This window comes from Rhinopithecus bieti, unplaced genomic scaffold (assembly GCF_001698545.2).
Source record: "Rhinopithecus bieti isolate Rb0 unplaced genomic scaffold, ASM169854v2 scaffold_36004, whole genome shotgun sequence".
Classification (NCBI taxonomy): Eukaryota; Metazoa; Chordata; class Mammalia; order Primates; family Cercopithecidae; genus Rhinopithecus; species Rhinopithecus bieti.
Genome location: NW_016815976.1, coordinates 1307390 through 1334785, shown reverse-complemented (window position 1 = coordinate 1334785; position 27396 = coordinate 1307390). Strand labels below are relative to the sequence as shown.

Below are 27396 nucleotides of genomic sequence, written 5' to 3'. Positions count from 1 at the left end.
GGGGGGGGGGGGGGGGGGGGGGGGGGGGGTGCACTTAACCTTTCCGAGCCTTAGTTTCAACATCTGCAGAAGAGTGTTGGAATGGGATTGTTCTGAAGATTCAGCAGGAAAAATACATTTAAAGCAGGTAGCTTTGTGCCAGGCACTTAGCAAATGTTTAAGGAATAGGAGCTGTAGCTCTTATAGTTATTTTAGACTTCTGAATTCATCTAATATAACCATCATCATATTACACTGAAGGAAATTAAAAGCCAAGATGTGGTCCCTTGTTCCAGGTCACACAGCTCCTTGTAAGGAGCCGAGCTGGGTTACCATCCCAGTTCTCCCTACCCTGTGCTGTCTTTTTTACTGTACCCCATGGACTCTCATGACTCATTAGCTCAGCTGAGCTCTTCAGTATATCATAGTTCTCAAGCTTTCCACCTTTGCCCTCTGCAGTCAAGTCTCCACCCCCAACATTCACTTAATCCCTAAACCATGTTTATGTCACCTCTAGAATATCCCGCAAAAACGCCTCCTGCTTTCCTGCCTCCTGGCTAATGCAGCTGCTATTCTGTCCAGAAGATTCTCCCCTCTTCTGTATCCATCGCTGACTCCTTCAAGCTTGAGAGCTCAAGTCTCTCATGTCATCTGCAGAGAGAACTTTCCTGAGCATCCTGGCTGAAGTCATATCACCTCCCCACTTTCTCTTGCTCTTCAGTTTATGTCCTGTGGAAATGCTTCTCCCACTGGATAATTTTCTTTCATTTTTAATTGCCTGTCTCCTTTACTAAATGTAAGTTCCCAAAAGAGCCGAGGACACACCTTTCTGGCCTATTGCTGTGTCCCTAGCACCTAGCACAGCACATGACACATAGGTGCTCAGTAAACAGAAGTTGAGTAAATGAATGAATTCATTCCAGAACCAGCATATTTGTTAACACTTGCAGAGGACAGAGAAAAGCATTGTCATTTTCTGTGGGAGGAACATGGGTACCTGCTTGCCTCTCTTCTTGGCCTCCTAAAAGAACAACAAGTGGCTACCCACAAGACAGGGACCCTTCCAAACAGGCATCCCATGCAAAAGCACATCTTGCAGTCAAGGGAAATGGGCAGATAGTTGCTAATTGCGTCTTCCAACTGGGCTGATCTTTCAAAAGTTCGAAAGGCGCCTGCCTCCATAAATCCCAGACTGCTACTGCTGCTGAAGCTGGTGAGGGAGGAGAGGAGGGTGCGCTTGGGCGCCTCTCGGGCTGGCACGAAGAAGCCACATCTCATCCTCCCTCCTCCCCCCAGCTCCTCTCCAAGAGAGGAAGCAATGCAGATGGAGACGAGAAATAAATATTCCTGCCTGCTCCGTGCCACTGCAGACGTTTTCCAAAATGTCTGGCTTGGACCATGAAACAAGCCCACCCAGGAAAGGAGGCGCTCAGCGGGAGAAAAAGGGGGAAAGGGTGGCATATTTGTCGATACTCGTCAGCTTTCTTGGGGGCAGAGCACATGGCTCATCCTTGGCAGCCCTGCTGAGGTGGGGACGTGGTAAGTGCACAGTAATACTTGAAGAATTGAATCAGAAATGGGAGCGGAGTTAAGGAACTCATGCCAGAGCGTCGGCACTATCTCTATGCCTCTGCACAGGGTCCTAGGACTCACAGCTGGTTCTTTCACAGGTTTCAAGCTCTTTGCACAATATACCTGCTGCCTCTGCTCAACCCTTTTACTTCCACTCGACTCCTGGGGAATTAACGCAATTGGGCTGATGGAAGCCTTCAAAGGCCATTTGGAATTTGGGCAGGAACTCAGAATCCATGTGTGGAGATATTCCTGCCACCTATAAACACAGTTCACTTTCTCTAATACTGGAATACTGGCAGGAGATGAGAACACGGGCTGCAAATGATAAGTGGGTGCTTTTGGCCTGGGGTGGCCAAGTGTGTGGGAGAAGTGTCACTAAGGAGGGAAGTTACAGGCCCAGCAACAGGCACCGAAGTGTTCTGCATTACACTGCCTTTGCTAGGCATGCTGTGAGGCTGCAAAATGTCTCTGAAAAGGGAGATGAGAGGATGGGAATTTCAGTTTGAACACTTCTGCATAGGATGCTCTGGGTGTCCTGTCTCTAACCCTCCTGTGAGACTCCCTGATGCCCTGTTCTTGATATCACCGCCCCTGGACCACCTTCCCATAGTCCTCTTGGTAGGCCAGTAATTAGGGTGCGGCCCTTGGTGGATTGAATTCTGCTCAGTAAAGAGCAGAGGAGCTTTCCTGGGTTTTACAGGTTCAAGTCCAATGCAACAAAAACAGTTGCTCAAAATGAAGACGCAAAGAAAGCAATGTCTTCTGTGGGTGTCAGGGAAACATTTTCCAGAAATGTTGCATTGAATTCTGTTTCTTTTCACCATTTCCAGGACTTCACTGAGGAAAGAAACACTGTCTAATATTTCCCACTCATGTGCCCTGAATCCTTCTTTATGAATCTTCCCCTCTCATTTGCCCATCTGCCTTCCAGTGCCAGGCAATTGCCAGCTGAATCCCACTCTCTCCAGGAAGCCATTCAGTGGTGGGGGAAAGCTGGCAGGACACAATGGTTCCTGTCCCCACTCTGCCCATTGCTGTGTGACCTTAGACAAATCACTCCCCTCTCTGGGCCTTGGCTGCTTTGTTTGTCAAAGGATTGGGTTGGATAGGTTTCCTTTCAGCTGTGACATATTATAGGAGGTTCTATAGAGTGAAATTAGATGGAATTCCTACTGTCGTTATCCCCTTCCCACCTCACCTTTGCCAGTAAAGCTCAGGGATGAGGGCCATCACACCTCTGGGACTGAATTCAATCCTTATACCTGGGAAGGTCAGAACTGCATATCAGAAGAAACTGTTTTAAATGTTTTCTGTCTGTATTTCCCTTAGTTCCCCAAAATATTAATGTATGGGTTGGGGAAAGATCAAAGTAGGGTATATTTGGAAAGAAGTTGTGTGCATGTATGTTTGCATTTTATAATACTCATATTAGTTACTTTTAAAAAATAATAGTTGCCATTTATTGAAATCTATTATGAGCTAGGCCTATGCTAAGCTCTTTCACCTACATTACTATCTTCATGATAGCTCATTAGGGAAGATATTATCTGTCCCGCACTCCCTTACAAATGAGAAAACTGAAGTTCCGAGGGGATGAGACACTTGCTAAAGATCACACAGCTGTTAACATTGGCAATGGGATTCGAGCCTGGCTCTGTTAGATTCCAAGGACGATAATGTGCTATCCACTACCCTGTGCTGGGCCTTGTCTTGGCATTCAATCACTATCTGAAAGATTCTTCATACAGTGAGAATGTTTTAAAGACCCATAGGCAGTGGGTCCTAAATTGATTCCCTTTCCTATGGTGTTGTCAGAGGAAAACAGCTAGTCTCAGAGCCAGCAGGAACCTGCTGTCGGAAATGGCAGGGAGCATGCAGCTGTGGTGCCTGCCTAGCATCAGGAAGAGTGGGAGAACTGGGCCCCTGAAGCAGCCCATTTATAGCAACCATCTCCACTGATCATTTATCCATAGAAAATAAGGCTGGTTTCGGCCCAGCCTTAGCTACCTCATTTCTATGCCCTTGCCCAATTCTGGCACAAAATCAGAGCCTCTTGGAATTTGTAGATAATGAGATCATATGTTCCAGAAATTGTAAACTTAAATGGCTCCCAAGCCCAGGTAGGTATGTGAATGAGTGAAACAGCCAGGAGGGAGTTATAGCAAACTGTAAACACATGTCCAGTCTAAGACCCCCAAGACACAGTTCCAGCAGACTTGCTGTGCACCTAGCATGCTATGCAGGCACCCCCAGAAATACAGAATTTTCTGTGAATTCTCCTGATTTTTAAATGTAGGCAATTCAGTTAAGAAGAACGTACTTGACACAGTGAGGACCATATAAAACATATCTGCAGGCCTGTGTGCAGGTCTTCATTTACAAACTCTAAAATTAATTTTTCTCATTTACAGATGAGGAAACGGTGGCGCACATTAAGTCATTTGCCAGAGCTAGCTAAGGTGGGCTTAGGCAGGCAACTCTTTGGATGCATACATATAGAAAAGTGTGTGTGTGTTCATAAAAATACACACATATTGTACATTTAAAAATGATATAGAAATGATGTTGGATTACCTGCTGTTATGAAATGTTTGGCTTTTCACATAGTGTTAATATTATACAATAGTTGACGGTAATTAACACACACACCCATCCCAAAACAAAATGACACAACATAACTCCTCTCCCAAACCAAAACCAAAAATTAAAACAAAAGCCAGGAAAGAAAGAAGCTCTTTACTTACGGTAAATGACAGAAACGAAGAAAACAAAGTCCCTTCATCATATCTGGATAATTTTGCCAGCACTCCTTCCAAGATAGTAACGAACTGGAAAAACAGCAAAAAAGAAAAAAATGTTATTTCAAACTATAATTGTTCACCATAAAGCACATCATTTCCCAACCACATAAAGGCTGGGATCGAGCCCTCCGTTCACTTCTGCAGTCTATTATTTGATTCCCGCCTTCGGAGAAAGGAATAGACTGCCTTTACATAGAAATATTTGACTTATCCGGCTTTCTCTTCATTATTATGTGATTGCAAATATAGAGTGTTACAGAAGTGCAAAGTGACAAAATATTATTGAGTTGCATATAGCATGCGATAATATTAAATGCACTTTTTAAAATCCAAAACTGCGCAAAGCAGTTTCTACGTTACATATTAGCACTACATTTAATCCAATCTATTTTTATTTGTATTTTATCAGTAATTTGGGGGAAACAGAAGTTTAGCACTGGCAAATATAAATGTCTTCCCATTCAGCATTACTTAGTTAAAATTCTATAATTCATGAGGGTGACTGAAATAGCTTTATCTGACTTTTATGTTTTATTATGACTCTCACTGCATGTGAAACTAGAGGAAAAGGGGTTTTCATGATGGCAGAATTCCTTATTACCGTTTAACTTTCTGTATTTAAAAATCTAACTTTGTCAGTGCTGAAAAACAAAACAAACATTTCCTGTATAACCTAGCGCGACGTTTGGGGACAAATTCTTATTAAGTTAACATATGCCACTTCATCAATTTATCTTCACACGGCTCGAGATCATCGGAAAATCATTTAGAGCTGAGGCTGGGTGACGTACAATCTTGTTTCCTGAGAGACGCAAGTATCCAGCTCAACTTTTTAACGTGTTACATTTTAATGGAAACGGAGACATAACAAAGCAGTGTTCACAATGAAACATTTCACCTGAAGCTGGAGGTTACCTTTGCAACCAAGAGTGTTATCATTTCTTTAACAGTTTCTTCAATTAGTTCGTCTATTTTTGAATGGTATTGATGCTAAGAACACAGAAAAACAAATATTAGCATGTTTGGGAGGTGATGGCATTGCATCCGTCAGTAATTTTTAGACAACATAGTTTATAAATAAAGCCTGGCCTGCAGACCCAGTTTATTTCCTTAGTCCCAGAAATATCTGTAAGATCCTGACTCCAGTTCTTTGATGGAGAGAAATCTGAAGCTCTTAAAAATATTACCAAGTTCATTGTTCCTCACTTAAGGCTTTCGATGCCTCTAATGTGTGTAGACACATAAATACTTCTACGAATAGCACACATGAATGACTTAATGACCCAGCAGTGTGTTGATTTGGATCTTACAAAGCAAGATACTGTAATAATTTAACACAGGAGATTAAAAATTATCTTTGGAAAACTGCTGGGGGTTGTGGCTTAGATAGTAGATTCCCTTTCCAAAGGGAATTTGATGAAGACACTGTGACTAATTTTGTAAAAACTGTTCTGAAACCCTCAGGTTCTTTGGGTTAATACCTCAGAACTTCTCGTTTTATCTCCAAGTCTTGACTCAGTGTAAAGGCAAAGTGTCTCTTTCTGAATCCTTGTGGCAAGCCACTCATTTTCTCCATTCATGGATAAGCAGACCCAGTATTCGAGCCTACACCGAGACCACTGCTAAGTTTTTAAATTTCTCTAACTGTGCCTGTCAATTACATTTAAACAGTAATGTGAAAACAAACCCCACACAAATAAAATCCGCTGTAAATGCCAGGGAAAAAGGAAAAGTGATTTCAACACAAAATATTATATGCCAGCTCCTTGACATTTATTAGATCATTTTAGTATCCATTTGAATTATCCCATATTTCCTTAACAAAAAATAACAATGCAAAACATTGTTATTTGAAAAGGAAAATGCACTTACCCACGTTTTAGCAAACTTTCAGAAGGATGATTAATTAGGAACAGAAAAAAAAGGATCAGTGCAAATAAAAATTAGGACAAAAGGATACATGAGAAAGTAAAAATTAAATAAAATATTCAAAAGTCTATGTAAACATATGGATATAAGCCATAGTAATGTGGTTTAATATTCTGATAACTGGCAATCAGAATTATTGAGCGTGAGCAAAGGGATGCGAATTAGGTAAATCCATTTAGAATCATAGGCAAGGTTTGTTTGTAATTGGAAGACCTGGATAAAGTGTCAGTGCAAAGTTGGCAAGTCATGTTACCTACGAAAATTTAACTCAGTTTCCTTATCTGTAAAAAACAAACAAAAGAGATAATAATATTATCATCCTGGGCCAATGAGAAGGGAGAAACCAGTAAGAAACTCTGATTTTGAAACGGGAACAAAGCCAACCCTGTATAAAGATTTTTAGTGGGTCTACGCTAATATTATTATTTTAAAAACCAGTGCCTGAGCCCTTTCCTGGCAGTCATGCTTTCAGATTCATAAGTCTCTGTTTTGGAGATCAAGTGAGAGTCTAGATGTGAAAATATTTTGTCAACTGTCATTGTGATTCAAATATTATTAGTTATTCAAGTTCATCAAGTAGAAGATAAGGGTAGAGAGAGACAGTCTTATTACTTAGTCATTTCCTCCAGTTTCATTTTAATTGATTAGAGGAAAAACAATACAGCAAATGGCTTGTATGTTGTAGTCCCATTGAATCAGAACCCATGTTGGCTATACTGCTAGATTCAAAAAGGAATTTACTCCTAAGTGGCATAAACCTGAAGCTAAATGCAAAAAAATTATCTGCAGAATTCTTTGCTAGAAACACAAAGAAAGATGTCAGAGCAAAAGAATTCAGGAAAATTGACAGGGCTCCAAATTCATTTTTAGGTCTTGAGATAAGATCCAGAATCACATGCTTACTTTTCCTCCTCATGTGACTGCCTCACTCGTCTAGGTTTTCTTTGCATTGCTATAAATGATTCACATTTATTAATTATGGGAATAAACTAAATCAGAAAAGCTAGCCGTGTGCAAAATAATATGAAATACAAAATGAGGGCCTTCTGCCCCAAGCAAAGAAGAACATCATTGAGAAACAAAACACTCTCTTGAAAAACTGGGCTGAAGTGGCAAATAGAGACAAGAGTAATTATTCTCCACACATCAACAAAGATTTAGGGTCTTACTCTGAGGAGTTAATGATGTCATTCTTTCTCCCAAGAGAAATGAGGTTTCTCTTCAGGAGCTAGGAACCTCAAACCCTTTCATAAGGAGACATGGCTGAGACATTGTGTCTTATGGAAATATGATAGTTTATGGGAACCTCTTCCCATTTCAATTCTTCCATGCCAAACTTGGCCTTAATGTTTTCTCCAGGCAGTCCCACTATCTCTCCCTTTCACTCCATACAAATATTATCATCTCCATTCCTCTTCTGTTATAATGAATATTTCTTTTTTTCTGCTTATAAAACAAAGTATTTTGATATGATTATTCTGTCTCTCCCTTCCAGGGGAAACTTTAGCAGGTCAATCTCTGTTGGTCTATTTCCTCATTTTTGTAGTGGGGCTAGAATTATAACTTGTGAATACAGACATCAGATTCACTTAACCAAATAATGAAGCAATGCATGGAAACGTGGTTTAGAAACTGAGAAGTGCTATATGGCAGTATTACTACTACTATTATTAATAGATTAACATGGTGGTTGCATGTGTATATATATTTCTCTAAACTCACCTAAAATCTCTATATTTTATTGTATGTAAATTATGCCTCAATTTAAATAAAATCTTCTTTGGGGAAGATAGAGCAGGGTAATAATTACTCTGTTTATCATGTAGCAAAGAGGTAAATATCAAAGCAGCCCCTATTCCTATTCAAGTTATTACAGAATACGTGAATCCCTTTTGCCAGTTTTCCATGATACATGAGACTTACGGATTAACTTGCTTTTCTGGAGCAATAGTGAGAACTCTGCTTTCACTCCTTGATCTTTCTTGGGAGATATATTGTTCTGTGCAGATGTGAAGCTCCGTGAAGTGGTATATATATCACTGGGGCATCTTTCAATTACCAAACATTACTACTAGACAATGTTGTTATTATATCTCTTGCAGTCTGATTGACTATCCAGATACGGTACAAAGACGGAGCTTTACCATTTTCCAGTCCTCTCTGCTGCCCCCCCTCTTTTTTTTTTTTTGAGATGGAGTCTTGCTCTGTCGCCAGGCTGGAGTGCAGTAGCACTTGGCTCACTGCAACCTCCACCTCCCAGGTTCAAGCAATTCTCCTGCCTCAGCCTCCCAAGTAGCTAGGACTACAGTTGTACGCCACCACACCCAGCTAATTTTTTTGTATTTTGAGTAGAGACGGGGTTTCACCATGTTGGCCCAGATGGTCTCGATCTCTTGACCTCATGATCTGCCCGCCTGGGCCTCCCGAAGTGTTAGGATTACAGGCGTGAGCCACCACGCCTGGCCTCTGCTGGCCTTCTTGGATTAACTTGCCCTATACGCCTAAATTATATCCTGAGGGAACTACTAATATTCAATGGCCTGGGAAGTTTGGTCAGTTCACTTTTGCTTCTGATGGGCTGAGTTGAAAATTCACAATTACTGTGTGAAAATCATTCCACTTGACTTCCTGTGCTACACATTTTGCCTTGTCATAGAACAGATTGTGTGTATGTTGTCTTTCTGTTAAGACCATCTGACCTTGGAAATGAGATGAAAACACACTAGACCAAGTGAGAAACTATTTAATACACAATTTCCCTTCTATTGGTACTTCACAAATTTTAATGAAAAAAATAAATATTTAAGATGGAAAACTATGCTTAACAAATGTTTCAGCAGCTGCCTTTAGATGTGATATTACCCAATGATGAAATCCAGGATGTGATCTTAAAATTGGAGATTTCATCACCTGGCCAGTATCTACTGTAAAGCAGGTTGAGGGAGTTGGGACCCAGGTGGAGGCTGGTATTAGTAGCTAGGCCTGCAATATGGGCTTCATATCCCATACTCAGAAATGCAGACTACATAAAACATTGGACTTTCATCTATTCTTATCCCAGTTCCAGGATGTTTCCAGATATTCTTGTTAAATCTCATTTTAGCAACTCAGCTTTACTTTGGAGATGAATATTCCCATTCTACAAAGTGAGAAAAATCAAGGAGGAAACATTTCCATATGACTTTCCATTTAAGTTCTGATTAAGGTTACAGCCACTGTGCTAGGCCACTTAGAAGAAGTACATATTTACAGACAATTAAGTCAAGCTAGCTTTATTCTCACCTGTTCTCAACCACTTGGCATTCAAAGAAGAGCCTCATTTCCCACAGCTGGTCATTTAAGTGTCTCTGATTCAATTATACTAAGGAAAAATGTCACAATAGCTCTCTCTAGGATGGCTTGGGAAAAAACCAACAGCCTTACAACAAGAATCACAGACTAGGATGCATTATTTAGATGGGCCCTTAATAAAGATACATAGTCTAGATGTGTGTGTGTGTGTGTGTGTGTGTGTGTGTGTGTGTGTGTGTGTACGCGTGCTCGCTATTTTGGGAGAAACAAGAAATGTTTACAAGCCTCAGTTATTTGTTTTCATTAAAAATATTATGTTGAGTCATATGGGGAGAATACGGGTAGTCTTTTCTACTTTATCAAATAGAACAATGTCTAGAAAGAAATAGACACTGCTCTTTCATGTCAAAAATGTGACTGCAAGTCCAAGACAACTTTCTGATTTTATATCCAGAATTAGGGGACTTTAATACCCAATTTTAACAAACTACATACTTCCCAAAGGTTGTGTGTTGCATGCTATATTCTTCATTCAGCAAATGATGACACATTGTTTGGCAGCTAAGGTATGGAGTCCATGGGATGCCATGATTAAACCAAAAAGCAACTTATTCTTCTATAAAACCAGGCTCCTAGGTCAAGCTAAGGTCATTCTACCCTAGCCCAGAAGTGATTAGTGGTAAAGAAAAAAGAAGAGTCCACCATTGTGATAAAAGTCAACTTGTTCTTTCTCATCCTCTCTCTCCAACTGGGGTCTATGGTTTGGTCAAGGAGGTCCCCAGGTCCTCTGAAATTGGAGAGTAATAATATGTGAAAGTATTTTTTCCCCTGAGAAATAGCTCCATACCTTTTTTTGTATTCTCAGTGAAGTTTGTGACAGCAACTCCCCTACTCCCACTACTCTCCCTAAACCCCCAGCTCAAAAAGAAAAAAGCCCAGATCAAAGTGACTTGGTTTGTTTGGAAGAATTGTTTCGCCATCTGACCAGGTATGTGGGAACTTTTGAAATATGGCTATTATTGAATCAAGCTGGAGAGGGACTGCAGAAGCTGCTGAGAAGGCAAGACCAGTCCTGTTGTATTAACCCTTCTGCACCCTGGCCTATCACCATCCTTAGAAAACTCAGTGAAAATGTACATCTCAAGAAGACTTAGGGGGAAATAGATCAACTGGACTTCATTTAATTTAAAAGAAACCTGTTGTGTTTTACAGGATCCCATCGAGAAGATGAAAAAGAAAACCCACAGGATGGGAGAAAATAGTTGCAAATCATATGTATGATAATGGTCTAGTATCCAGAACATATAAAGAACTCTTACAACTCAACAATAAAAGACAAATAACCCAATTTTCAAATTGGCAAAAGATTTTGAATAGGTATTTCTTTGAAGAAAATATGCAATGGTCAATAAATACATAAAAAGATGCTAAACATCACTATAAATAAAAAACTACAAGAGATATTTCATACACAGAGCTAGGATAGCTACAATAAAAAAAGACAGATAATGAATATTGGCCAAAATGCAGAGAAATCAGGTTTCTCATATAGTGCTGGTGGAAATGTAAAATGGTGCAGCCATTTTGAAAAACAGTTGGAAGTTCCTCAAAAAGCTAAACACAGAGTTACCATGTGACCTCACAACTCTGCTCCTAGGTATGTACCCAAGAGAGTTGAAAACACAGGTCCACATGAAAACTTGTACATGAATGTTCATAGCAGCATTAATCATAATAGAAACAACTCAAATGTCTATCAACTGACAAATGGATAAACAAAATGTGGTATATCCGTACAACGGAGTATATGACTCAGCCTTAACAAGGAGTGACCAATACAGGCTATAGCATGGATGAATCTTGAAAACACTATGCTGAATGAAAGAAGCCAGATACAAAAGGCCACATATTGTATGATTTTGTATATAAGAAATGTTCAGAACAGGTAAATTCTTAGAGACAGAAAGTATTTTGGTGATTACCTAGGGCTGTGGAGAAGCGGAGGCGAGTGAGAATTAACGGGTACTCAGTTTTTCAGGTGATAAAAATGTCCTAAAATTGACTGTGGTGATGACTGCATAACTTTGTGAATAAACTAAAACTACTAAATGGCACATGTTAAATGGGTGAATTTCATGGGTATGTGAATTATATCTCAATTTAAAATATAGTAGCTTCAAGGGGAGAAAAATTAAGGAGGCACAGGATCCTGGAAAATATGAACTCAAAGGGATCTCAATGAACTTTTGAGATCACCAAAAACAGGGCCCTTAAAGTGGGCTCTATGAAGCCTAAAGATTGTTTAAATATTCCAGAGCAGCTTGGGTGGGTGGTGGGCAGTGAAGAGGTACAGAGCAGAGGGCAACCTGGCAGCTTGGACTCTAGGCCCCCTCCTCTCCTCTCCATCCAGAGCAGCTGTACTTTTGTGTTACATGCTGGCCTTCTTGGTTTGGTTTGAAAAACAGATTGTGCCACTAAAAATAGCCTGAATAAAACTAGAATAGTGCTATCATTTTACAGATGAGGAAACTGAGGCCCAAAGAGGCTGAGTAATTTGTCAAACTCCAGCTTTCAGCTCAGCCAGGGGAAGAATCTAGGTTTCTGAACACCGAACCCAGGTCTTCCCCAAGGGGGCCATCTTTCCTACGTGAGTTATTCCCCTGATGTCAGGTTTACATACTGAGTACCCAGATCACTGGTTCTCATAGTGTGGTCTCTGGAGCAGCCAGCAGCATCAGGATCGCCAGGGAACTTGTCAGAAATGCCAATCCTTAGACCACACCCCAGACCTATCTGAAACTCTCGGGTGAGACTCACTGATCTGGGTGTTCAGATGCTCTCTGAATGAGTTTAATGTACACTGAAATATGAGAACCACTGCCCCAGATCATTCACACAGGCACATGATGCTGGGACAGAGAACCAAGGGCACCCTGAATTTGACTCCAGTGCCTAGAACGTAAACCCCAGGGAAAGGTCCTCGACAAGAAAATCAGTCGGGAATAGAGTTAACCAGGGTGGGGGTGGGGGCTGAGGAAGCTGACTTGTAGGGGAAACAAGGTTGAAGATGATCTTGCCAGGAAGAGAATACCACCAACCCACATTTAAAAATGGAAGGTGCCGAAAGAGAAAATAAATAACGAATAAGGAGCAAATATAATTTAGTAAAAATTCTGAACATGTAAGGCTGGTATCGAAAGATCTGATTTAGGAGCAATTTATGCCAATTGGCAACAACATAGAGTTGCCAGAAATGCTTCTGAATTAATTCTAAATTGGTATATGAATATCTAGCTGGCTTAAGGCCATCAGAGAAAAATGATCATGATAGTCTTTAATCAAGCCCAAGTTGCTGTTTCCTTCTCCTTTACATTTTAAATACTGCTTTGGAATTGCAAACTTAGCAAAGGACTAAACTTTTGGTCAGGAAAGATTCACGATCAATTCAGTCTAAGGAAAATTGAAAGTCTGCAAATTTTTTTTTTTTTTTTTTGGAAATTCAGAACCTGCTGGCTGGGGATTGGGTAGCAGGGTGATCTAACATTATATATCCTGGAAGTTTTTTGATGCAAGAAAAGGCTCTCTTGCTGTCCAGATGTTCAAAGTGATAAAATGCACTTCAAATGTGAAAATGACTTTCATTCTGGCAAAACACAGATCTGTTGGAGACACCAGCCTAATAAATAAGGTCGTCAAACTTCATTTAGCTTAGAGGGAACTTTATGGCCACCCCAACTCCAGCCAAGAATCACTTCCAAGTGACTGACATTCTCATCAGCACATGCCTTAGAAATCTACTTGACAAACAGATACTGAACACTCATCCATGGCTTAATCCACAAATGTTAGAGTGTATTTCTGAAACTAGCAGACTAGGGTAGATGGAAGGAATTTGTGAAGTTTTCTTCTACATGATCAATGAAGAGGGAAAAAAAAATCTGTATTTTTTTTTTTTTTTTTTACCTCTTGGCCCATTTCCATGCTGCAAAGTTTTGTTGATTGAGCTTTGGCATCAACCATAACATTAAACATGGTGCATATTGACTGTGGGACTCGAAAATCTGTTGATCGACTGGTTTTTTGCAGCTTAACTTCAAATGCAATCCTGGTTCTATTAAAACAAAGTAGGAAAAGACCAATTCAGCGTTCAGATGGCAGCAGGTGGAGGAGATATTTTCTGAGAGGTCAGTGAAAAAGAAAATTGAAGGCTGTAATCAGTTTCAGTCAACAATGACTTCACATGTGTTCCCTTTTAAATGACTTTCCCAACTAAGGAAGGCCTATTCATGGAGACAGCCATGCACACCCTTCCTTTCTCGGCAGTACACGGAACACCTGTAGCTTGGCATATTTCTGTCTATAGTTTACATGCTATGGAGAACCTTAATTGCAGGAGAATGAATGAATTCACAAAAACTCGATTATAGCAGTATAGCATATGTAAGTTCTCTCACACTGGCAACTGCCTACCTTGAATTACTTCATTAATAAAACAAAACAAACAAAAAACCAAAGCAGTTTTTAATTTTCAAAACCTCGTGGTGGGGAAAAAAATCTTAAATGATGTTTATTGCTGTGGGTTTTTATTTTCCGTTTCTGGTTTTGAAAGAGACAAAAATTTAAAATCCAGCAAGTTTATTACATTGCTTGAAAGACTAAAAAAATGTTCTTGCTTGTTAAAGGACATAAAAAGGAAATACACCAAGCTGTTAAAGGCGGCTACCTTTGAGGAGGGGTGTGAAATTAGGAGACGTGGTATTGGGGAACTTCCATCATGTTTTGTTTTCAATGTCAATGTATTATTTTGCAATAAAACACATTATTTTATGATTTAAAATTATGCTTAATATACATATACAAATTCAAGAATTGTGTGATGGTGGAATCTGAATGTAACATAATTCTGACATTGGTCAAATTATGATTATCAGCCATGTGCTAACAACTCATAGAAGAAGCCTAGCCCTACATGGCCAGCTGGTAATACAGGTGTGAGCTCTTATCCTTGACATCAGCATTGTAAAAGGGGTCTAGTTATATTTTAAAAGGTTTCAGGGAAGTGGGTGATATCATCAAATGTCTTTAAAGAAAAGCACCGGGTTAGTAAGTGGCTTTATTAAAGCCCCGTTTGTCTGATGCATCTTTTTAGCATTGTTCGCTGTCAAGTTCTGGAGATCATACAGCCACCAGGAAAGCATTGCTTTAAGAGGAATTTGTAGCAGTTTTCTAACAGTGCATAGGAGGACCACACAGCTAGTTAGCTCAGGAAAGGATGCCAGCTTGCTAACACACCCTGAGTGCATGCAGGGAAGCCAAGTATAATTTCTAAGGTTGGGAGCCCAGTTCTTAAGAAAAAAAAAAAAACCTAAAAAACCCAAACCCTTAAAACACCCCTATATATTATATGATCATGTTAAAGATAAATGTATCTTGGCTTCTGAAGACTCAGTGCACTGAAGTAGCTTTCTAATCATGATGATCATTTTAAGCTACGCTGAAAATACATCATTTGCTGGTTTTGTGAAAAGGAGGCCTGATGAGGACTGAGTTGGACAGGTCCCTGTGCTGATCTTCTGAGGCTTGTGTGCCAGTTCCGGCCCAATTTGAGAAATGGAAATGCTAAATTGCTCCCTTCCAATGAAGTAATCGTCTTCAGTTTTCACAGGAGAACTGTTCATAGCCCTTGGAGTGCAGGGCTGTGAAAAGAGGAAGCTGAATGCAAAATTAATATGACTGAGAGGGCTCTATAGGACCAAAAAGCCAGAAAAGGAGAAGTCATTTAACTCAACTGACTGCTTGAGGGCAAAAGACAGCATGCCTTGTTTTGTGTTCAGCACAAGTAACCTGATATAGACCAGACTGGAGACTCTGCAAATGTCTGTCAAATTGATGAATTAAATTTCTGGAGCACTGAAACATGAGGAGTGCCTTATTGACTTTTTGGCATTGCATATTCATACCTACGAAACAATGTCCTTACTATGTTGGCCTAGAACAAGGGTTATAGAATCTGTTCTACTGAGGAAAACAATGGTTCTAGGCTCTTCTAATGTACATTCTACGTATTAAAACATCCAAGAACTCCTCCATGCTCTGTCCTCTGAATCTGTAGGTCTGGGGATATTTCCACCCATTTTTGCTCTTGTCTGCTTTTGAGCTGATTTAAAAGGGACATAAGGAAATTTAAGTGTCCAGGCCAGCCATCCATGTGCAGTGAAGCAACTTCTGTCAGGAAAAGGTTGCTTAACAGCTACTGTGTGCCAAGCATGGTGCTGAGACCTGGGGAGGGTGAGGAATGCCAAATGAACAAGATCCACTCACTGGCTCTGTGCAGCTCACCCTCTTTAGGTGTCTGAACCATGAAGATATGATTACAGCATGGTAAGGGATAAGAGTCCCTATCCACCTGTGACATCCTCATATCTTTCCATTTTCTGTGAGCATCTTCCCATTTCTTGATCCCTACCCAGGAGACTGGCTTCTCAGTGAAGGACACACATCTTTTTCTGTATAATTATGTGCACAGTTTAGGAACTGATAAACCTTTACTGTAATGCATTTCACCCCTAGGACAGATCACTCAAAAAGTTTTTTTATGGAATGGTTTGGCCATCGGAAAAACATTGCTTTTCCTAAAATTGATATAGACTATCTAGGAGATCATGGAATTCAAGACCCTAAGGAAATATTTTGACCTTGAGTTTGAGAAGTAGGCCTGCCTTCAGTTCTAAGAGTGAGAATAAAAGAACAATTCTAAAAAATCTGGATCACTACAACTTTAAGCTTCTGGAAGTGGCCTCAAACATCTGCCCAGATTCTCCATTAGTGCATAGTTCCTTTCTCAATTCCTGCTGAGACGCTGTTCACCTACCTGGGATTGCATTGTTCTTTTGCTTTTTTGGTTTCTAGTTCTGATGATATTACTTCACCTTTCCTCTTCCAAGATAGGAAATAATAAATTCAAAGAACTTCCAGGCAAACCCAGCCCCCATCACCCACAACTGATCCATCAACGAAGCTACACAACATCTGGAGATTTGCAGTAACCTGCGCTGCTTGCGATCTATTTTTTTTTTTTTTTCTGAATGACGAAAAATAATGGAACAGTTATGAACTAGAAAAGGAACTTGGATGTGTATCTGAGGGTAGACAGGGTGATGATGATGATGTCACATCAGTGGAATTTTATTTCTATATTTAATATAGAGACACTCCATGTGGAAAGGGATGCAGTCTCTCATTCTTCATTGTATGCCAAGAACTTAGCCCTGTGCCTGGCATATGGGAGGAGCTCAAACGATGTTTGCTGAATGGACGAATACTGTCCTCATTTTTTTTCCCTCACCTTCTCAGAACAGTCTGTCTGGGAACTTCAAGTGCAGCATTCCTACCCTAGTCCTAAAAGCCACAGTGACAAAACAGGGTCATGTTCAACGTCTCATGACTCCCTGTTGAAATCCAGCTAGACTTTCAACAAGACAACTACAAGGTGGGCCACATATATGCTCATCTTTTATATATAGAGTGAATGATGATGCTGAGGCCCTATCCACATGGTTAGAAAATCATTAGATTTCTGCTACCTATCTTGGCTATGCCGGCTCCACAATTGCATATTCTTTTTTTTTCCCTTCTAATTGTCCACTCAGGCACACATTCATACATTTAACAAATACTTACTTGGTAAGCATTTTGTGCCAGACACTGCTAGATATCAGGGATACAAACAAGAACGGACAGGGATCTCTTCCTCTTAAAGCCAACAACCATGAAAAAATTGGCAGCCAGATTATTTTTGGGTTTGGGACAGACGGAGGGCAGGTGAATGTAAGTTAGACGTTGACAGCCACTACTCCAGCTGACTTTGACAAGCAATCACCTTCTCCAATTAGTTTCAAATTACAGCCAATCCAAAGAGCAGCCATCTACCCTTCCCTGAGTCTGTGTATGGTGGGGAAGGCGTGCAGAACCTGTCCAGCCACCTATGCTTACCTTTTGACACAAGATTCGATCATGTCACTTGCCATCAACTTCAGCCGTTGTTCCAGGTGCTTTCCAAACTCTTCTTCAGGCCAGTGCAAGTCCCGAATGAAAGTCTGAAGGGCGTCAAGTTTCCAAAACAGATCTTCTGAGGTGCCTGACCCATTACTGGCAGGATAAAAATTAGAAAATGAGAGTCACCCAATGCCCTCAGGCTCTACAAAAACGAACACAGAGACAACTGGGGGCTAGAAGGCAAACAGCAGCTTCAACATACAAAACAACGTGTGTTGGCGGTGAAGGCAGGGGCGAATCTCCACCGGCAGATTTTGAGTTTTACCATACATGACTTAGTGTGCTTTGCTCAGCCAATTACCCCAGACCAGTGAGAAGTCTGGGGAAGGTGTTGCCCCATAACAACCAGGAGAGTGGTGTATGGTAAAAATCAGCCTTCTTTTAATAACCACATTAACACATGTGATGATTCAGATGAAGGCCACGAACCAGGGGGAGAAATAAGTCTCAACAGATAATAACTACATGGCAACATGCAGTTATTAAAATTCAGGGTTTCATGCATTTCCCCAGCTCCCCTCCAGAGTGGAGGCCTCTTGGAAATTGCACAAGACTTTTTGTTTTCAAAGGACAGTGCTAACAAAGTGGTGAGCGAGGACCTGCTTTCTCTCTTGAAGAGCTGGAAAGAAATTAGGGTGACTCAGATCAAAAGGGGTACACCTGGATACCTTGATTCCAAAATTCTAGATCAGTTTGGTTACTGTTCCAATTTTCATAGACCAGCCCATTGCATAGGCAGGGTCCTCACCAGGATGAGGTGAGTTGGGGCAGGGGAAGTTAGTGGACAAGTGATATTGTTAATGCTTTAGGGCTCAAAACCTGAGCTCTTTTACCGTTGCACCATCTTACCCAGTCCTGTGTGCAGTTGGGGAAATTGGTCTTGATGCCTTTCTGTACGATGACGTCTAAGAAACTTTTACCTTGGGCATCTACAAAAAGCCTGTGTATGAGAAATGCTCCATCTCTCACCCTCCTGCCCTTCTCTGGCTGGCTGTCTCTTTTGTAACAATCCCATTTGGAGCTCTGAGGGGTGTCCTTCTCCCCACCCACTTCCTCGCATACCACTAATGCTAACACAGTAATTTATAAAATGTCCAACACACCATGCATTACCACTTGTTCTGACATCGTCTATAGAAACAGATGAGAGTGGGTGTTTCTATTGTGACAGATGCCAGCTGCATTGAATTAATGCTTCAGAGAGAAATATAGCTAGTGCATAAATGCATACACAGCTACTGCAGGGCGGGGAGGGGGCACACGCCCAAACATGCTGAGAGGGAGCCTACGGCCTGGACCAACAGGGTAGTTTTCAAGGACAGACCAGTCTGAGGTCAGTACGTAGATGTATCTGACACGAAGGAGCAGGTAACATATCAACACGCCCTTAAAATGAAAGGTGGCAAAGGAAGAAACTGGAATTATGAAAAGATATAGAATCAGGCATTTCCTGGTGGGTGATTGAGAATCCACGCCTTCTTTTCAGATACTGCCGTGAGCATTGTTCAAAAGTGGGGGAATGTGTTGTTGCTCTGTGAAAGTTCAGCCTTCCCCCTACCCCAACCTATGCTTGGGAAAAAGAAACCCCAACTTTGTCTAGTCTAAGCCCCGTTTTGGAACTGCATGGTTGTATGTTTTAAATCATTAAGTACATATGAATGCAATAATTGGTATTTATTACAACAACATTTTGACACCCATCTGGTTTCAGAGTTTCAAAAAATTCTTGTAGGGTTTTTTTTTTCTTTGAAGAGCTTATTATTAAGTTTTGACATGAGGAAAAGAATATTTTCTTTTTATTTTTAAGATAAACTGTTAATGTTAAGGCAATAGCACCAAGATTATTTTGATTGCTGAGCAGTTACCAAAATGTGTTCCCACTCATGCCTTAATTAATTGAACGGAGACCATTATCTGCTTTATTACAATGTCTTGATTCATATCTTTTCAAAAACAGTGTCACAGAGCATGCACAGAGGAAGATAAGAGAAGCTTTCTGATATTTTTAAATTTTTCACAGATACTACCTAATCTAATTTTTTCATATAGTCATCTTAGCATGAATATGATTTGTGTTCTTTTATGGATTTTTTTTCAGATATAAATTTTTGGAGGTTTTAATTTGCCTTTAAAAGAGAATCAGACACATTGACCATAGATTTCATTGTGAACTTGTGAGCAACTGTAGGTTGTAAAAATATTAGGCAGCTTTGGAGGAGCCAAATAGAGCAGTCATTTTAATGGTCTGTCCTCCGCCTGGATTACTGCAAAAATAAAAATGCTGAGGGCCGTCTTGATGAATGTGATTCTGAGATTTCAAAACATCACTGCCAGTTTCAGACCATTTTTTATTCCTTTGATAATAACACTTCCCTTTGAAAATGTGCCAATTTATTCTTTCAAGAAAAAGCTTATCTGGCCTATAATTAGCTGTGGTCTAAGAAAAGGATCAAAGAAGGGTACAGAATCGCTAACCCTTGTTTCACTTATTAAATCACGCACGTGGTTCTAATTTCCCTGAGGTAGAATTTAGGGGTGCTCGATCTTCTTGCTAACCAAAAAAGCAGAGAAGATTCATTTTCAAAGCTAGAAGAAATGGCTTCTCAACCCTCACTCCCCCAAACTGCTGGCTTTCAAGAAGTGGCCCATGCAACTCTGACTTTCATGTGAATGAGTATATCAGATGATACGGCTACCAAAAATTTAATTATTTGTTGCTTGAATCTTTTGTTTAGAGAATTATTGAACTTCTCATTACCTAGATCTCAAAGCACCATATTGTATTGTGACCTTGGAAAGTACATAATATATTTTTTACATAACATTTACATGACTAAGGCTTGATCCATTCAGAAATTTTCATTTAGCCCTGAACATACTGTTACTATATCCTGCCATTTGCTGACACCAGAAATATGCTTTATGGTTTAAACATTCTCTAGGAATTTTTTATTTTTATTTAAAAAAAAAACACCCCAGATTCTAGGTAGGTGTGCTTCCTTCTTAGATTTGGATCAGGCCACAGATGACTGGCCAGCCCATCAAAGAGGTTTCCTCCACTATTTTTGGATGTCTAGCTCCTAAAGTCATGTCACCTGCCAAAAAGGGTAGAATCCTTTTGCAAAAGAATTCAGGAAGTGAAACATAGTCCTCCAGCATTCAGTGGGCGTAAGACAAATTGTTAGTGCTGTATATATAGCAAACATCTTACAAACATGATGTATGCCAGAAATAAACAATATTGTCTCTATATGATCAGCAAAATATGTCTAATTATCCATCTCCATCTCTGTTATATAGAAGGTATAGAAATAAACAATACATATCCATGCCAAGATCACTTAAATTTAAATGAGATCTAATGTGAACTGAATACACACTCCGCATCATATATAGCAGCCATCCATGACGGTGCCGAAAAAGTAGGCATTTGTGGGATGCCTAGAGGGATGTTAACTGGTAGATTTGGTACTTTGGGAAGGTTCACATTGGGTAGGTTCACATTGGGTAGGTTACTGGTTAAACTCCTGTGGAAGAAACAGACAGAAAGAAAAAATACCATCACAGTGACAATGCAGATGTGGCAGAAGCACACGACAATTGTAAATAAATTGACCAAGTCCAGAGCAAGACAACAGCAAAAACTCAAGCGACACACTTCAGAAAGCAGCTTACGGATGGGAAGCTGTGGTGTGGCTCTGTATCCAGAGAAATGACAAAAGTTAATGGAAAAAAAATTAACCACACAGTGACTTAAAAGTGCGGACAGTTGCGGAGCACCCATACACAATGATCACATGCCTTTGGGAGGGGCCTTTTGTTTCCATATCCATTGCCATAAGAGTCTAGAACTTTTCTCATGCTAAGAACTTGAAGTTCCTGGAATTCTTGGTGTGGCTGGGGCTGGGGTTGTTGTGAAGTCACTGGGATTGATAGAAATGGTGGAGCGCTTCAATTTTCTTATTTTTAAAACAAATTATTGTTGATGGAGGCATATTTCTCAATCAGACATTAGATATCAAATAGAGTAGGAAGTTCACCCACATGGAGGCACACTTAATGGTGATGTACAGAAACCAAACTCTTTCCAACTGCTACTTCTAAAGACAGGTATATGGGCAATGAGGTGTCAGTTGATGGTGAAATTACAAAATTGTATGAAGAAGAAGGATCAGATTTGAATAATTTTATAGAACATTTAAAGAAAATAGAAACTTTCTCTCCCAAACTAAGTTTAATAAAAATGCAGAAATGTTTATACACAGAAACAGAAACCAAGGAAATGAAAACAATCCCCAATTCAGCTCTTGTATTAGACTCTTTGACCAAAAGTGGATGTAAAATATCATAACGGTTACCTTTGGAAGTGGGACAGAGACTGGGAGAAGGCATGACAGGGACTTCTGGAGAGGTTCTACTTTTTGATCTGTGTGATAGCTTACATGGGTGTGTGTTCAATTTGTGAAAATTAATCAAGTTGTGTATTTTCTGTAAAAGTTAAAATAAGTTAAAAGTGACTAAAAGTTAAAATATTACCTCGTATCAGCCTTTTGTTTTTGGACAAAGATGGATCAACTGATGTGATGGAAGAGAGATGGATGGTTTTATAAGTAGAGGGAGAAAATAAAACAAAACAAAACCCCCAATTTGAATCAACTGTATTTCTTTGGAAGGACTGTGTCATACACGGCTCCACAAGCTGGCACCGTGTGTCTCAGTAGTGGCATTTTAAGGGTGTTCCATCCAGCCAAAGTCACTGGCACGGTAGAGCCCAGCCTAACTCTGCATCTGAGAGGAGCCTTCCTGTTTAAGTGAAGTTGACAGCACTTTGGCAAAGGACTTGAGGTTCTCTTTTTGGATCTTGCAGGAGAAGAGCAAGTTTTGCCAAAGCAGCTCCCCGCTGGCGCGGCCAAGGCGTCGGTCTCGTGACTTCCACACAGCACTCCTGCAAGAGCTGGAGCCTGCCTCAGGGCTTGCCTTTGGGTGGGGAAGTGGGGGAGTAGGGGAGTAGGGGAGTAGGGGATGGGGGAGCTCAGGGGAGTGTGGGAGTCTGGGGAACTGCCCACCCCAGTTGGGGTGGGGGAGTGGGGGTGGGTAACATGCCTTCTGCTAAGTCAGAAATTCTGGACCTTGAAGATCACCTGAACGCCTGTCTCCCTCTAGAAACAAATTGTTCTTTCACAATGGCAATATAGCTCTGGCTCATAGACTGAAAAACCTAGAATGCAAAATTGTCTACCTGGCATTCTCTTCCATAAGCAAAACAGGTGTCTCATAGATTTGTCCTTCACACCTCACATTTTGGGAAAGCCAATTATACATCTCTACTTGAAACTAAAGGGTGCTCTTGTGGGAATGGTCAAGAAAAGATTAACTATACGACTATTAAATACAAGGCAAAATGGAACTTTTCCTTTTATGTGTCTCTGTTTAACTGGGGAATTTGCCTTTGAATTCAGTCCCTGGTGGCTCTCAGTCTTAAACACTGCCATGTAACAAAACCGTTGGCGATTTCCACTGAGACATGTGTAAGCCTATATAAGCAAATGTGATCATTAAATGATACACACACTGAATAATGATCAAGGAATTAGAAGATCTTAGAGATGGCAGCCTGGAAAGTTAAAATGTCAATTCTGAGCAAATTAAAAGTAGCTAGGAGTGAATAACATACAAACGTATGCAAAAGCAATTTAATTTAAACATATTAGCGGGTGGCGGGTACACAAATTAGAAGCGAGCTTCATTTTGCACACGAAAATAAAAAAAATACTTCTATTAATCAAAACATACTGTATTTGTAAAATATGACATTTCAACTGGACTACTGCACTGGACTCATAGAAACATTTCCTTCATGTGACATTTTATAATGCTCTACTTTCAAAAGGATGAAACATGCTTGATATTTCTGCTCTTAGAAAAATAATGTAGTGTATTACTAGTGTTACTAATACTTCATTTGGATATTAACATAAATAATCAAGGAGGTAATTCTAAGCATAATATTTTACTAATATACATGTGAAAAGGGGGAATTTTCAAGTAGCACTTAGTTCCAATGAGGCTCCTGGAACTGCTGATGACTATAATGAATTATTACTTTAAAGAGGGCTCTTTTAGCAGCTACCTTAAAACAAGTTAGTCATGCATCTCTGAGAGAATCATAATTGGATATCTCTGGATAGTACAAGAAGTATGAATTGCAATCCTAACAACTTATATGCATTAAAATTTACACTCTCATTTGTTTTGGGGACTCTTGAAAAAGAATAGCTTCCATTTAGGCCAAAGTGCCCATCCGTAGATGGTTTAGAAACATTCTCATCTACTCATTCTTACATGGATGAATGTCACAGATGTGTGCACGTCTCATCACTTCTATGGATGGAAATGAGTGGAGGTGAAGTCATTCCTGCTTCTAGAATTGATTCTAATCAAGACACTGACTCCATGCAGAAGGGATATTGTTGTGTCTTTCTCAAAGATTTCGACTTTAGATTTATGGATTGGGTTGGGTTTAAGACACGAAATGCCTTCTACTTTTATGAATCAGTTGTTGCATACATATATGCAGTACATCTTGTCTTGTCTTTTCTTAATGCTTTGAGGACTGAAGCCTCTGTCAGTGTTTGTTCTTAGGTCCAATGCCTGCTTTGGGGCAGGGGCACTCTCTAATATCTTCCTAGAATCTAGAGCAGTATTTTACAATCTTTTACTCATTATCATCCTGCCTCACAACTTCCTTCTCCATGCAGATTTAATACCACAGATGTATAGAATATCTGTTTATGTACTATATGTAGATCCGTGCTTTATACATAAAAAGAGTAAGATGTTTTAAGCCCTGCCCTCCCGCCCGAGTCAATTTTCACCAATTTATGGGCTGTAAAGCCCCCATTGAGAATGTATCACCTACAGAAAAAAATTCCAGACTTCATGGGACTTTAGAACCTCCCAAACATCTCTCCAACTTTATGGCTTGCCTTTGTTATAATCCATGCTGGCAAAAACTCAGCGTTTGCATGCTCTGCCTCCCTCGTATTTCTACCTTTGGACATCATCTTTCCCAGCATTCCTACCCCTTTTGAAATCTTGCCCTCCAGCTATGTTTTCCATGACCCCTTAGTGGAAATTGATTCCCCTCTACTCTTGTGTCCTCATAACTTTTCCTTATGTTATTTGTAAATTTGTACATTGGCAAATAAAGTCATTTTTCTTTTTTCATAATTTTGACATTTCATAAAGTCATTTTTCTTGTGTGTATGTTGCTCAGACCCAACTAGATTGAAACCCTCATCTGGGGAAACATCCCTATAGTTTTCCCATTACATCCTTATAATTTTCAGCCTGTGTGGGTTCTTTAACAAATATGGCAATTAATCAACAAACATTTATTGAGTACCTGTTATGTTCCAGGCCCTGCTGTAGGTGTTAGGGAGGCAGTGATGATCAAATGTGTATATGTGTCTGAATATGGAGAGTGATATTTTCAGGAATGTTAGCGTTGGAAAAGCTTTGGTTATTCAAAGTCCTTGTTTGACAAAGTAGGATACTGAACCTCAGGGAGGTGAACTGAGGGAGGATCTCAACTCAGAAAACTTGGTGGCCCAAGATCACCCAGCAAATTATTGGCAGAATCACGAGATCTGACACCAAGTACATTACTTGTCTATTTGACACCAGGCCACCTGCATATTGCTAAGGTGTCTTTGGTCTGATGGTTTATTATCAGTAAGATGATTGATATGCTAATATGTTTCACCATAGTAACAATTTTACTATATATGTATCTTATGGCATTATGTTTTATATCTTAAATATACACAATAAAACTTATTTTGAAAAAAGATATTGATGGCCGGGTGTGGTGGCTCATGCCTGCAATCCCAGCACTTTGGGAGGTCAAGGCTGGTGGATCACGAGGTCAGGAGATCGAGACCATCCTGGCTAACATGGTAAAACCTCATCTCCATTAAAAATACAAAAAATTAGCCAGGTGTGGTGGTGGACACCTGTAGTCCCAGCTACTCGGCAGGCTGAGGCAGGAGAATTGCTTGAACCTGGGAGGCAGAGCTTTCAGTAAGCCGAGATAGCGCTACTGCACTCCAGCCTGGGCAACTGAGCGAGACTCCGTCTCAAAAAAAAAAAAAAAAAAAAAGATATTGACGTCTATGACTACTTGGAAAGTGACATTTAAAAACACTTTTTATATGCATATCTGAGGCAGAGTGAGAAAGTGCATTTTGGGAAATGAGAATCTTGGACTTTACAGTGTGCACATATTAAGAAGCAGTGTTTAGTTCTACCAATCAGAGCTGACGCGGGGCAAGTGAGTCCCAATGTAGGGCTTAGCCCATGAGGGTTCTTGGCTTCACCCAGGAAAGAATTGAAGGGTGAGCTGATATTATTGGAGTGGTAGTGTAAAAACTCCGGTGGTATTACAGTGCTGTGACTGCTCCTGTAGAGCAGGGCTTTCCCACAGGCAGTGTGCTTAGAGTAGCAGCTCAGGGAAGTTGTGGAGTCATATTTACACATGCTGTTAATTACAAGTAGATTAAGGAGAGGTTTATGTAAGATATTTCTAGGCAAAGGGTAGTGACATCTGGGTCATCAGGTCATTGACATGGAAATGAACGGTAACTCCATGGCAATGGTAAACTGACATGGCACACTGGTGGGCATGTCTTATGGAAAGCCACTTTTGCCCCATCCTTGTTTTAGCTAGTTTTCAATTTGGTCTGGTTTCTGAACCCCACGTCCAGAGTTAAGTCCTGGCTCTTACCTCAGAGCAGTCCTAACCTGAAGTGGACAACCATGTAGCCAAGGATTCCCCATGCTTGGAGGTGTTTAAGTAAAGATTGAGTGACCATCTGTCAGGGAAAAGGTAGTAGGCAAGGGTGGCAGAGGTACGAGACTCGGTAAGACTTTGAATGAGTTGCTTTCTAGGTTTTCTTTCATACTGAAGGCCACCATGGCTTATTACCAATGAGCTAACACTGAAGAGTTGATGGAAATGTCCATTTCTCGTTAGGACCAAAATCTCTTATTCACAGCTGCCAGAAGGATTGTGAGCAACCTGCCCAACCGTGAATGGTGACCCTACTACATGTCCTGATGGAAACCAATGAGAGGGCCATGGGCTGCAGATTTTATTCACAACTTGGGACTGTCTTTGAGAAGCTGACTATCTTCAGCTGTGGTTAGAAGCAATGAGATGACATTTTTCCACCAATTCATAGAGACTCTAACCATGACTGTGTCTGGCTTAACGGAAACAGAGATGTAGCCTCCCTTTTCTCTTTTTGAAGAGATGGAAGACTGTTTTTCTAGGGAAAGGCTGCCATAGGACTCAGCCATTTTACCCTTTCCATCAAATAACTTCAATTATTTTGTTGTTGTTGTTTTGTTGTTCATCTTAAACAACCTCAATTGTAACAAGCTTAAATGATGATATCTCTATTTTCTTTTACAGGGCCATATTTTGAAATAAGAAAATCTGAAGGATAACGAATATTTTTAATTCCCTTTTTTAGCAAACTCAATACATCGGTAGTATTTTCTTATCAGATGGCTATTTTTCTTCAGTATTTTGAATGCTAGTTATTTTGAAGTAAACATTATAATGCATTTCTCATTTTACTTATAACCAGGTGCTTATAAATTTTGAAAAGTAGAAGAACAGAACTATTTGAGGATAACAATTATTTGAAAGAAAGGCTCTGTGTGTGTGTGTATGTGTGTATTGGAAGATTATGTGGCAAAA

General features: G+C 40.1%; 1 protein-coding gene across 1 annotated transcript in view; it reads right to left on the bottom strand.

Moving 5' to 3' along the window:
* CADPS (calcium dependent secretion activator) overlaps positions 1-27396 on the bottom strand; it is a 497883-nt gene that overhangs the window by 69106 nt on the left and 401381 nt on the right. The window contains exons 22-26 of the mRNA XM_017854222.1: positions 21011-21157; positions 17568-17723; positions 13539-13686; positions 5271-5345; positions 4299-4382 (exon numbers count right to left, since the gene is read on the bottom strand). Coding sequence (XP_017709711.1) covers positions 4299-4382; positions 5271-5345; positions 13539-13686; positions 17568-17723; positions 21011-21157 — 610 coding nt within the window. The remainder of the gene's footprint in view (positions 1-4298; positions 4383-5270; positions 5346-13538; positions 13687-17567; positions 17724-21010; positions 21158-27396) is intronic.